Below are 13,680 nucleotides of genomic sequence, written 5' to 3' on the forward strand. Positions count from 1 at the left end.
GCAGGAAGGAGTATTAGGTATGTTCACCGTCTTGAGTTATTTATAAAAATAATAAAGGTGGGATAGAAAATAAATAATAAATAAATCTTTTAACTCTAAGTTCACCACTTGAATCACCACATTTATCATCAAGTCAAATAATTTAAGAGTCTATTTGATTCATGGTTTCTGTATTGTCTTCAGCTACAGCACACGTGGTAGTCCAAGTTCATGTGCGTAATTAGTTACTGCCAGAAGTTGATCAAGGTGGCAGTGTTGGGAATAGTTGGGGCAGGAGAGGAAAGACCACAGTAGGCAAAATCAGCACACATTATCAACCATCCATGAATAAGTCCTTAAACTTTCTAATCATCATTGCCTGTTGTTGAAAGTGAAAGGATGCTACTTCAGTCTTCAATGTTATCCATAGTTTTATGGATGCGATCAGATGTTTCCACAATACAAACAATATGCCCTTTTCCTAGAGTCACTGTACCCAGTCCAAAATATTTGGTCCATCTTAGCAGATACATCTTAATATAATTCTTGCAATCCATTTCAAGAAGACAGTTACTTGGGTGTAAATTCAATAAAAGGCAAAACACAAAAACCACCATAAGGAACATTAAGGAAAGGGGGAAAAAGGATGAAACTCATTACTGAAGTGATTGAAAACTAAAAGATAAACTGCTAGATTTCATCCTGAAGTGATGGATAATTTTGTGGTTTGTATGGAAATAGCAAACAATTCCTGATTTTATTTAGAATTATCTGCAGATTTTCCCAAGGTTTTGATGGAAGCAAGAGGGCAGGAAAAAAGCAAATTTGCTTTATTTGCCCAATCAAACAATGAATTACAGTTTGGGTAGACTCATGGGTATACCTGGAGCATGATTTCTCTTACTTTAAACTATGGTTGCCCTTTTTTCATATCATTAAGAACTTTGGGTTTGAGTCTGCTTATAGTCATCTTATATTAATCTCTTTTGGTTAAATAACAGAATGATTAAATGGAAATGCTAGGACTGCCATTTGCAACTGGCAAACATTATATAGTCAATATAGGAAGTATCACAGAGAACCTTGATTGGGCTCATCCCTACCCCAGAAGAAATTAATCTGTTCTAGGTTAAAAGCCTCTTGCAGTCAGCAGAGGGGGCAACCCATATGCAAACCACTTTGGGGGCATCCTTGCAGGGTCACAGTTTGCAGTCAGTAAACTGAGTGGTTTAGTTCAGGTAATAGGGTGCAATCCAGTTTTGGAGCTAACAGCCAAACATGGGAAATGACCAAATCAGTTGTAAATTCCCCCTCAGTGCTCCTAGACACACACATGCACATACACACTAATTTAACTGATCTTTCCATTTCAAGGAGGATGAAAAGACCACCAAAATCAGAAGTTTCTACGTTCACAAATCATTCCAGCAGATACAATACAAACTAACCTAGACATGATCAATATTTACTATGCCATTTTAGGTACTTATTTATAACCAAGCTCTTGTGCAGAGGTATTCATTTGCACTCTAAGAGGACTAACACTTGACAATAATTTGTAAAAACTGGTAAATATAATGCATTTCCCTGTGTTTTTATTTTTGTATTTTAAAAAAAGCCTGTGAAATCATGATTTCAGGTTTCCTCTTCCACTGTTCCCCTTCCTGGAATCATCTGAGAGTATTTCAGTAACTAGTACTTTAAAAACCAAACCAAACCACCCAACTTACCCCAAGAACAGTACTAAGTGGCCAGCAGGTGAGAAGGCAGGGAGAAAAGATGACCAAAAATAAAAAGGCACATTTAGCAGCAGTAGCAGATGGAGGCTTCCTTCAAAGGAGCCAGAATCTCTTTTTAAATTAATACAGTTTCTGCTCAAGGGTTCAGATGTATGGTCATGATACCAACCTCTGAGAGATACACTAAAAGCTGTCGATATACAACTTTCTAAAAATTGTGTATAATGTGGCCTTGGGATTCCCCCATAAGACAAGACGTTGTTTCAGTCCTGGCTGTAAGATTTTAGCAGGCAGCCTTGGCAAGAGCCCCAATGGAAAGGAGGAATGTACCTAAGATGTCCACTGCAATTTTAATGTAATACCTCATTGCTGTGTCTGTGTATGTAAACCTTGAACAGCTGCTTTCCAAGTCTAGGGTCCTCCTAATAACTCCCATCATCCCCAGCCTGCACTGGCTGTTGCTGCAGATGTTCAGTCCAGTGGGTCTGGAGAACAGCAGAACGGGAAACCCTGGGCCACCGTCTAGCTTTAGAGAGTAAGTTGGCTAACAACTGGGAATCACCCTCCCCCATACTCTGAGCAGGGCTCATTATCTCTGTGCTTTCCAAACAGACATCAGCCAGGAAGGAAGGAGCTTGGCTCTGATCTTTCTTTTTTCTTGTCTGCTATGGCAGGGAGACCAGCACTGGACCGATACACTGATGCATGCCATGATGACTCCTGCTTTTAAAGACGATGCACTAATGTGAGCAAAAAGGAATGAGGAAATGAAAAAAGAAAAAATAGAAAAGAACCTCCAGTCCAAGTCCCCCTGCCCCCAAAGTTCTGGCAATTAGACTTTCTTGGGTCTGCGTCCAACTTGATAGTAGTAATAAATGCTGATAAGTACAAAGAGGGCCCGGCTGGTGAGAAGAAATGCAGCTCCCATGGACACTTGGCCACTCTCAACCAAGGTGATTGCAGTCACTGAAAGAGAAAGGAGACGGGTGAAGGCCAGAATAAGACATACCCACACCTACACCAAGCAAACTATCTAACATATTAGCTGCCTTCTAGAGCTCATCTTGAGATCGAGGACTAGCTGTCAGCCGTACCAGGTAGACCAGACAGGAAACACAACAAAATGAGCCCATTCTACTTTATTGTAAGGCCAAGTTAATAGAATCTTGCAAGTCTGAAATTGCAAATCTCCCGCCATCTCTTTTTACAGTGTGATAAGTTAGGGGGTTCCTTTCTGAGTTTCTTTCTGTGCCTGTTATGCAGCTGTGCCCCCCCCCATTATCTTATTGTTCCCTAGGCAACATCTCTTCCCCCCACAAGGTCACTCCCACATACCATTACATCACCCTCCCCTTCAGACTCATCCCCCCTCATGAGTTCCCAGGGGAAACAGGTTGTGGGCTGTGAGAACAAAATGTAGCTGTGTTGCTCCCCTCTTCTCCCAGTAACTTCCCAAGATCACACAAGGTGTCCTGTAAATCACTTGCTCCAGTTGAGGTGACAGCCGCCCTGCCCTCGGGAATCTGTTGGTCTCCCCGCCCACCCACCCCTGCATGTCCTGTATGCCCGATGTGGAAGGAGCTAATTCATTTCCCCCTACTTTGTCTCTTGCTATTCCCGGGGCTCCCTTCACCCCAGAGAAGGATTCCTCCTGCTCGTCTTGGTCAGCGCCTGACTCCTGCAAGGCCAGTAGTTGCCAAGGATGGGGCTTGTTGGGGTATTGGTCGTGAAAGTGGTGTACCACTTGCGGGGCATGCACATCCATTGCTGCTTCCCATGACCTTTCTGACTCTGGGTAGCCTTTCCAGTGTATCAAGTATTCAACCCTCCATGTCTAGAGTCTAACACTGCTTCCACCTCGTCCTCTTCCTCCCTGTTTACTAGAATGGGAGGGGACGCGCTGTCTGTGAACATAGAATGTGGGGGGAGCCTCTTTTACAAGCAAAGACCGATGGAATACAGAGTGAACTTTCACTGACGCTGGCAATTGCAAACAAAATGCTACTGGGTCAATTTGCTTAGTCACTGAAAAAGCACCAATATATTATGCGTCCAGTTTCTTGGAAGGTCTCGCGGAAATTAGGAATTTTGTAGAAAGCTGTACCAGATCCCCTTCAGCAGTTCTAGCTCCCTCTTGCCTATGTGCATCTGCTGCTTGTTTGTATGCAGCTTTTGCTAGTTCAATTTGTTCCTTTAAGAGGCTTTGGGCTGCTTGCCTCTTGTGCGGGCAATCTCCCGTCCTTTTTACAGCCTGATAAGTTAGGGAGGATCCTTTCTGAATTGCTTTCTGTGTCCGTTATGCAACTGTGGGCTCCACCCCTTTTATCTGATGGTTCACTAGGCAGCATCTCTTCCGCCCCCACTCCCACCCGAGGTCTCTCCCACATACCATTACACTAGCTTATTGTGTTGTTATTTAGCAGGATGGCCATGTTTCTCTCGGCTTTTAATGGAAATCATCCAAGGGTAAGTAGGCCTCTTTGACAATGATGAAAAGGAAGTTGTAGCTGAACTTAGCTAAAAGATGGAGAAAGCTGGCCTACACATGTGCCTTTGCATATATTTGTTTCTTTGAAGAGGGTCCCTATGACTCAGATCACTTTTAACTACATTAGAGAAACATTGCTTCAGACTGGGCAATAGGTAGGGAGCTAGAGTGTTTAAGGCCAAGATGGATGACACAAAAACAGGATGCCCAGATACCGATTTCAATGGTTTGACAGCTTAGCGGTAATTATAATAAACAAAGCAAGAAATGAAGCTGACCTTCACCATATAAATTTCCCCTTAGACCTGAGCGTCCAAACCAGTAGGCATAGAAGCTTTTCAAATTTCAGTGGCTTTTTTAAAAACAGCTTTATTGTCAACTTGAACAGTTCAGCTTTTCCACTGACATGTGATGAGGAAGCACCTTCCAAACAGCTCAAGAAGTGCACAGTAGACAGGATTTCTCCCATTCGAAACTTTATCTTCTATGAATTGGGATCATATAACTAAGCTGCATCATCATCTTTACAGCACCTCTTTCTTGGCACATATCAGTTCCAGTATTACTGTTGGTTCAAATCCCATGCTCTTTTCCCCCAGATAGTTTAGAAATATCCAGACCACAGTGACGCTGGTTTTCTTCATATACATATTGACACACACACTCGCATATATTTCCCTAATTCCCGTTCCTCCAAAGAGGCCTACTTACCCAGAAACTGTACTCCAAAGTAACAAGCTTCGGTCAGTAGGGTCCAACGGATTATGACCTTCTCAGCTGTGTAGAGGGCATTCCACATGATGAGTGAGATGCCTACCAGAGATTGGAAGGGAGAAAAGAGAAGGATCAGCTCGGCTAATTCAGGACAGGCTATGGGAAGTTATATGCACAGCCAAATGCTGCCACTCATGATGCTCCTAAACCAAAGCTTTCAGAAAGGACAAATCCCAAATGGTGAGCTACTGCAAATTCACAAAAGGTACCATGATTTGAGCACTCTGTCCATTCATTATGCAATTTTATATATGGAATTGTGCCACATCCAAAATTCAAGTTTTCCAGTTTATATTTTAATTTGACACATAATCTACAGTATTGTCTTAACATATTGTTTATCCCTTCAGTTTCTCCTTTTTTTCCTTTTTGATGATCTGAACTGTGCTAACTAAGTAATTTTAGTCTATACTTTAATAGGGACATGTTTTGATTTGAAAATAGACATGTAACATAATATTCTAAGTTTTTATGATGTATCAAAATATTTTAGTTATATACTATTTCAGATCTGTTTGCTACACGCCCACATTTCAAATATTTTGTTCTTTATCTGTATTTCCTATTTCTATATTCTTTTCAATTTGTATTTCTTTTATCCATTTCCTATGCCCTTTCTTATATCTGTGAGAGAGAGTGAGTTTTACTTTAAGAGTTATTTGTGTTGTGATTTTATTTTGTTTTATGCCCATTCTGAGAATTTTTTTCTATGAAGCAAGTTTCAGGATCAGTAAAACTGAAAAGTTGCCAGAATCCATGTGCTCATGTATCTTTATCCTTTATCACACACACACTTTTACAATATCTTGCCCCTCCCCTCTCCAAAATCTACTAATACCTCATCTCTTCCCTCTCCCCCTGCCCTGCATTCCTGATAGATATTTATCCCCTAATATCACACTCCTCTTTGGACATATTATGTGAAGACACAGCTCTCTGGAGAAGGCTCTGATGCTGGGAAAGGTGGAAGGAAAAAGAAGAAGAGGAAGGCTGGCAGCAAGATGGATGGATTCAGTTACAGCAGCAATAGCTGGACCTAAAGGACAAGGTTGGGGACAGATTGTCATGGAGAAAATCTACTTATATGGCCTCTATGAGTCAACACGGACTTAATGGCATATTAATCAACATAGTCACACTCCTCACTAGGATTGTGTGTCTAACACAACAGAGATCTTTAGGCCTTGCCTTTGTGGGGTCCCTGTATTTCAACAATCAATGGAAAGAGGAGTGTAAGCAAGAAAATCCCTGCAGAAGCTCTAGAGATGATGGTTCATATATCACTACTTTACTTCCAGCAACTATAGCCTGTTCATTTATTTCAAGAACAAAAGGCTAAAGCAAAGCTAATGTTTTCCCACTAAACTATTTGGGAGCAATGCGGCATGTTGCTCCATAATCTAATCCTGTCTCTTCTGAAGAGAGAGAAAGAGAATGCCCAAAGTTTGCTACAAGTGAGGGTGCCAGAAACAGCCAAGTTCAAACTTCAGGCCCATTACTCTGTATTTTTATCTGCTGCCACCAGATGCTGCTGCAGGCTAAGAAAAAGAACAAGACAATAAAAGTTCTCCCCCTGCACAGAGTTGTCTGTAAGAACCAGACTCAAGCCTGTTTTGACTTCCTGCAACCACACTGTGTGACTTCTGATAGCTGTGCCCGCACACTCCCAATTTTATCTACAACTTCTCCAAGGCAATGAGAATGTGGAGCACAAAACAGTCTGAAGCTAATAAATAGCAATGGGTTGTGAATGCAAAAGATTACTCTTACCCCTAAAGCAGATCATTTTAGACATCAAGCTGTGCTTTTGCTTGGTCAAATGCTTTTGCACAAAAAAAGAGGCCATACAAGTTATAGCTTATCCTTCTCCATAACAAGACCAGTTTAATTTTATTCTATTTTATTTTATTGCACATGTCTGTAGGGTAGAATTTGGGTCTCTTTATTTGTTCAATTTATGTTCCATTTTCCCTGGAGCAGCTCACAGTTCTGCACACAGTATACCTCCTCTGATTATATCGTCAGAATGACAAGCCTGTAAGGAAGGTTGTGCCGAGATGTAGGGCCTGTCCCAAAGACATAGTTGACTGGACCCAGCCTTGAGACTCCCTGAACCAAGTCTTTTTAATCTCTATGCTGAGATTAAGTACCCTGATAATCTGAGGGGGGGAGGTTTCCCCACAAATTTTAAATTTCCATGCAAATAATCTGTTTAATTCACATATAGTTTTAATACTAACTGATGGCACAGTTGTGAGCACAGAGTGGATGGGTAGGAGAAGTCAAGCATGTGAGTGATGTCTAGGTGGGTGGAAGGGATGTCATTTAAAGAAGCATAATATATTAAAATGTGTGTGTGTGTGTGTGTGCATGTGTGTTAGTGCGTGCACATGCACAGGCCTGTATGTGCATGCCTGGGTGGATTTTTTTAACAGAGAGGGAAGGAAATGACTGGACTTTAATTAGTGTTGCTGACCATGCCAAGAATGGAATCTTGTCCCACAGAATTTTGAAACAAACCTCTTTATATTATAGATATAAAGTTATGGGTTTGAAATGACCATTTAACGCTACCACAAATGCACGCCTACACTCCAGAATTATACACTCCAGAAAGAGTTTCATCACCACTCATAGCTCTGGTGTAAATAAAGCATCAGAATAACTTTGGAAGTGATTATGAGGTGGTAAAATCATAATGACTAATCTCTGTGCTACTGTAACCTGACATTTAATTATTTTAACATCATATTTTGTTGTTTATTCGTTTAGTCGCTTCCGACTCTTCGTGACTTCATGGACCAGCCCACGCCAGAGTTTCCTGTCCGTTTAACATCATATATGCCTAGCAAATCCCCATTTCGCATTTTAACAGCTCAAACGTATGACATTTCTAGTGAATGCAATCTTGTTCTATGGCTTTGTCACAGTGTGCATGTGCAGACACACAACACTGTGATGCTGGAGTCATATCCAACATTGGTGATCACCACAGCTAGCAACCTGAATCCATCAACAGACAAGCAATGTCACTGAAATCTGAAATTAATTGATTCATACATCGAATGTGGCATGTTAGTAATTCTTAAGTATATAATGAACCCTGCCTTGGAAACAACAGTGTTTTTTCATAATTCAAACACAATTATTTTCTGTGTGTCTGAGAAATGGCATTATGGGATCAAGTAATATTGTTACCAAGGTTTGTGTGGGAAGAAAAAAATATGGCTGACTTCACTTGGCAAGTGAGCCCTATCATTCCTAGCTACCCAGATATATATTTTGCCTTGACATTAAAAGTAAATTAAAATAAAATAATGTAAAAGCTTGTGGAGCTTTTTGATTAATGAAGTTTATTTAATATGTTAGAATCTCAAAATAGAACATTTCCATCTGAACTAACAAACTTTGTAACGTGGTGAGCAAATTTTAACACTGCAATTTCAATATCATTACTTCAGATGCTGGTGATGATGATGATTTATTCTGCCCCTAGGTCTCAAGACAACTAATAAAACTACAGGTCCTGATTCCTATTCATCATTCCTATCTTTCCTGGGCCTGCTAAATAACTTGAAAGTCCAACTTGACTGAACAGCATATGTTCCTCCCTCTGGGCAATATTCCATGGATTTTATGAAGATCAACAGTAGGGATTCCATCAATTTATCTCTTGTCTAATTGCAAGGGATTATGAAAGTTGTAATCCAAAATATCTGGGGGCCTATGTCCAATTCAGACAATTCTATGCAGAGACACTGCATACTGCCTTCCCCTTCCATCCCAGGAAATAAAGCCGCATTCTTGTAGCATTCACCTAGCTATTCCCAGTAGACTAGACCACATCAACATCTGGATGTGCATGTATTACTTACTAAGTAAAGCTCCTCCATAGAGACGGATAGGCATTTTACTATTGACTACCTCTTCCTTGAAGACAGCATCATAGATCTGATCTGGAAAGGTGAGAGCCTGTAAGAGGGAAACAAACTTCAGTAGGAAAAAAAACACAACCCAGTAACTGCACTATTTAACATCCAAAGAAAAGGGTTTTAAACTGAAAACAAACATAAGTAAGTCTGTTTCAGACAGATGTCAATGCTCACAAAGAGAAGATGGCTTGGACTACTGTTTCATCCATGAGAGTGAACAGCTGTTGCAGATAGCAATGGGAAAAGGGAGAGGAAAGCCAATGTTCACTTCAGAGAATTGTAGAGCTGGAAGAGTTCATTTAGGGAATCCAATCCCTTGCTCGGTGTAGAAATCTCAATTAAAACACCCCAGAAAGATAACTGTCTTGCCGCCACTTGAACAACTGCAGTAAAGGAAAGCCCACTACCTCTCCAGGTTTTATTGGTTCCACAGTCAAACTGCTGTACATAATATCAGAAGCTGTTTTCCTGTAAGCTAAATTCTTTATTCCATAGCCTGCACTCTGGAACAAGAGAGACCATGTCTTCACTTTCTTCTACAGCATGTGATATCCTTTCAGGTATTTGAACTTGGACTACTGCTTCCCCATAAGTCTTCTTTTATCAAGACTAAACATACCAGCACTCTGTCTTTATAAACCTAATCTCTAATTCTACTGCCATTCTATGAATCTATTCCAATTCTCTGAATCCCTCTTAAAAGTGGTGCCCATAACTGGAAACAATGCTCAAGGTATGGTCTGACCATTGACTGGAAACAATTCTCAAGGTATGGTCTGACCACTGACCTTCACTCTTTGCACTGAAGATGTTTCCTAGTCTGGCAATGAAATGTCTGCAAGAAAACAACAAGGCTCAGAGAGCACCAAGGACTCCAAAGTTTCATTCTGTTACTAGCAGCCCACTTTTCTGTCCTATCAATATTGTTTTGAATTTCTTTTTGCTTTTTTCTTCTCGGGTATTAGCTACCCTACTCAAGTTTGTGTTGCCTGCAAATCTGATACAACTTGAACTTAATATTTTGATTAATTCAAATCATTAATGAAAAGGAGCTTAGGCTCCAAGACTGAGTCTTTTGGCAACCAACTTGGTATCTCTCTCCAATCCGATGTGGAAACATCGATGAATAATGGTTGAGGACTAAATCTTAGAACAGAATATTAAACATGCCTATGGAGGGACGTTTAAGTAATTTGATCATTTAGCTTCCATATGAAAATGTTTTCCACACTTACCATGATGGCAACCCCAGAGAATATGATGGCTGAGACAAACTGCCAAACCCTGCAAGTTCAAATGGAGAAAACAAATATCTCATCCTTTCAATACAGCATCTCCTCCAGTGAGCAATATAAAAAGATAGTTGCTTATACTTCTGCAAAAAGGGTCATCAGGGCAATTCCTGTTGACCAGGAGAATGTAAAATAAAACAGCATATAAGAAAACAAGAGCTGGTTTTTAAAAAGCAATTTCACAACACTTAGGGGAAAAAAGAACCAGGCAGTCCAGAAAGAGCGTACAAATACTAATTGCCTATCACTAAAAATTATGACCCAATCATTGGTAATTAGATTTTCTTTGAAAAGTAGCATGTAGCAGCTAATTAGGGAAGTTTTTACAAATATTTACAGTGTCATGTTTAAGTTAGTTAACAAACTTTCTTCATCTGGTATGTATTTCAAGAACAGATGAGTATAAGGATGCCATCATAAAAACTCTTCTAGCTCAATCCTTTGGGCTTCTTGCTTGCACTGCATGTTTGAGATCTTCCCACAGATGCTCAATAATATTCAAGTTTGGGGACTGTGAAGCCCATTAAAAACTTATTAATTTCAAACATTTTAATCCTTCTGTCTTGTGGAAATTATGAGGGATTTTTTTTTCATGGAGTAGACACACCACAGCGTAGGAAATAACTGTACACAATGCTTTATTGTGGCACACACCTTCCCCAACAACAGGCTGTTGCTCTGGGTTAACACCTTCCTAAGCCTTGCAAATTGATGTTGTCACATAAATACATCTTTCATACTCAGTCTTTAAAACAAACAGAAGTTTCAAAGTCTGTAAAGTGGCATACAACCTTTGCCTCCCTCCAACAGTTCTTGCACTGGTTGGGATGAGGTGCTGCCTCAGTCTGGTTGCTCCTTTTCTGGTTGCTACCCAACTCCAGGCCAAGCTATAAGCCCTGCTCTTACGCAGTGTTGATTTGGAGCACTTCAGCTGAACTCCCAAGCCAAGCTCCAGGGAAGAATCCCACCAGGATATGCTGCTTACCATAGCTTATGGTCTTGGTCCTTTTTTTGGTGGGTGGGGGGAAGCATGAGCTGTGCTAAGCCTTGAGGAAGTGGGGGGTGGGAAGCATTTCTGCCTGGTTGCAGCTGTTTTTCCCAAGTGCAGACAGCAATCCCAGCTTCACTTCCTCCCAGGAATATGTTTTGGATCATTGTGTTGCACTGAGAGTGGGACATTAGTTTCTACGATATATTGATAGTTAATTGAATCCGTTTTTCTTTTTTCCACCCATGTAACAACTCCTGTAACACTTGATGGTTCCACACTCCCAAAGCATAATAGACCCAACACAGTGCTTAATAGTTGGCAAGGAGTTTTTTTCTTCAACTGTTTCAACCTTGTCCTCCAAATGTATCTTGTGTGGTTGTGGTCAAACAGTTCAAAGAGCAACTATACAACTACACAAGAGTCAGCTAAGCTTTTCAATGTATTGTTTATGGTGATCTGTGGCTTCTGTTTTGTAGTTCTGATCAGTTTTCACGCAATTCTTGCAGAGATTTTTCTTGGTCTTCCAGATTTTCCCTTCTTCAAAATTCTATGTAACTTCCATTTCTTAACAATGTATGTCACAGTTGAAATTGCCAGCTGGAAGCATTTAGAGATTTTTTTCTACAGCCTTTCCTGCTTTTTAAGAGTGAGTTATCTTTTCACTCTTCATTTTTCAAATGCTCAGAGGAGCCCATGGTTGTTGAAAGTAGACAGAAACAACAATCACAACCTAAGAGGTTAGTTAGGTCAGAATATTGTTGAATTGTCTTTACTTGGCTAATTGTAGTCACTCATCTTTTGAAGCCTATCCAAAACTTTACAATAATAAAAAAAGTATCATGGCCATTTGTGTGTCTGTATCCGAACTTCTGCCCCTACCATATTCACTGTTTTCTTACTTTGAATCTGTATATGGCAGCAAATATAGGCACTTGTATCTGCAGAAAAAAACTGAGTTTAACTCTGTAGCATGAAGAGGTTTTGTCAAGTTTACTTAGGGATTCACTGAAATGTACAACCAGGGGTGCTAACATTTTTGCATGCCACTGTAACACTCAGTTGAAAGCATTGCAAAAGATTCTCGAATTTCTTATTTGCAAGTTGTTCCTGATGAATGTACAGAGAGGAGAATAGACCTGGTTCTCTGTCTAGTGCATCATCCTAATCATTTAAGTAGTATGGTGGGTGCAGATATGATTGATCCCTACATTGTGAAATTAGTCATATTTTGCCTTACTTCTGGAAGACTTTACTGAGTTGCTTCTCATCAACAAAACTGTGGTGAATATCGGTGTTAGAAAAACTATGGGCTATTTTTATCCTGATAAGACATAATCTTATTATCAGCATATTTACATCCTCTAACTTTTTTCAGTTGGTGTAGTGGTTAAAGACACTGGATTAGAAGTCAGGAGACCATGAATTCTAGTCTTGCTTTTGGCATGAAGAGCCAACTGGGTGACTTTGGGCCAGTCACTCCCTCTCAGCCCCAGGAAAAAGTCAAGGACAACCCACTTCTGAAATGTTGCCAGAAAAACTGCTGTGACTTGTCCATTTTGCTGTCAGGAATCAAGACTGAGGCACAAAAATGGCACACACACACACACACACACACACACACACAATCTTCCAAACTAGTGGCTGATACACAGCTTCTGCAGATACATGTTATTATTAATAAGTTATCAGACATATTTTCCCTAGTTATTCTGTCCAATGTTGACAATAAGTTATGTAAAGGGAACTGCCAATCTGTCAGCAGGCTAGCTATTCGAACATTGAACAGGAGAGGCCCAAATCTGGTAGGGTGGTAGAAAAGAAAAGAGTCTGAAAACAGGCTGGATCCAGTCAATGGCTGTGAAGGAAAAAAATCCAGAAAAAAATCCCCAAAGTATTCTTATGGGAAGGGCAATTGGGCAGTGGCTCAGAATGCTGCCAACTGCTCCATTCTAAGCCCTCTTCTCTCTTGGTCACGTGACACAGAGAGGAGTGTATTCAGCCTGCCCTGTACTTCCTTGTGTCTACATGCACATAAGCACAACACTCTCTCTCTCTTTCTCACACACACACACACACACACAACACAGATACCTCCTCTGGCTACTGCTTCTAAAGGGGTTGAAAATTCCAGAAGCCTTGCTCTGCATGTTTTCCCTATCTTATTAAAGAACCATCTGGCCACTGCCGATTACCCAGTTCTATAAAAAGCCAAACATGAAGTACAAGAAAAGACTGTCAGGCAGTTGATATGCTTTGAGAGATGATTGCTCTACAGCTTAAATTCCACTCTCCTTTCAGGAAGGCATGAAGGAAAGAACAAGAAACTGTAATGTAACTCAGTGACACCAATATATCAGAGAGACATGCTCTGGAGACTTGTTAAAAATACCCCCCGTTTATGGGGAACAAATTGTTTATTCTTTTTCCTGTTTCCAATGTTGTATTCTTTGACAATTCTGATAACTGGCTATCAGTATCAGTAGCT

General features: G+C 40.4%; 1 protein-coding gene across 4 annotated transcripts in view; it reads right to left on the reverse strand.

Moving 5' to 3' along the window:
• Positions 1-392: 392 nt before the first annotated feature.
• The window catches only part of TP53I11 (tumor protein p53 inducible protein 11), an 83,536-nt gene continuing 70,248 nt past the window's right edge, over positions 393-13,680 (reverse strand). For all 4 annotated transcript variants that reach the window (XM_063289646.1, XM_063289647.1, XM_063289649.1 and 1 more), the window contains 4 exons: positions 10,148-10,196; positions 8,856-8,952; positions 4,918-5,019; positions 393-2,684 (listed from right to left, as the gene is read on the reverse strand). In XM_063289646.1, coding sequence (XP_063145716.1) covers positions 2,551-2,684; positions 4,918-5,019; positions 8,856-8,952; positions 10,148-10,196 — 382 coding nt within the window. In that variant the 3' untranslated portion in view covers positions 393-2,550. The remainder of the gene's footprint in view (positions 2,685-4,917; positions 5,020-8,855; positions 8,953-10,147; positions 10,197-13,680) is intronic.

Source organism: Candoia aspera, chromosome 1 (genome assembly GCF_035149785.1).
Source record: "Candoia aspera isolate rCanAsp1 chromosome 1, rCanAsp1.hap2, whole genome shotgun sequence".
Taxonomy (NCBI): domain Eukaryota; kingdom Metazoa; phylum Chordata; class Lepidosauria; order Squamata; family Boidae; genus Candoia; species Candoia aspera.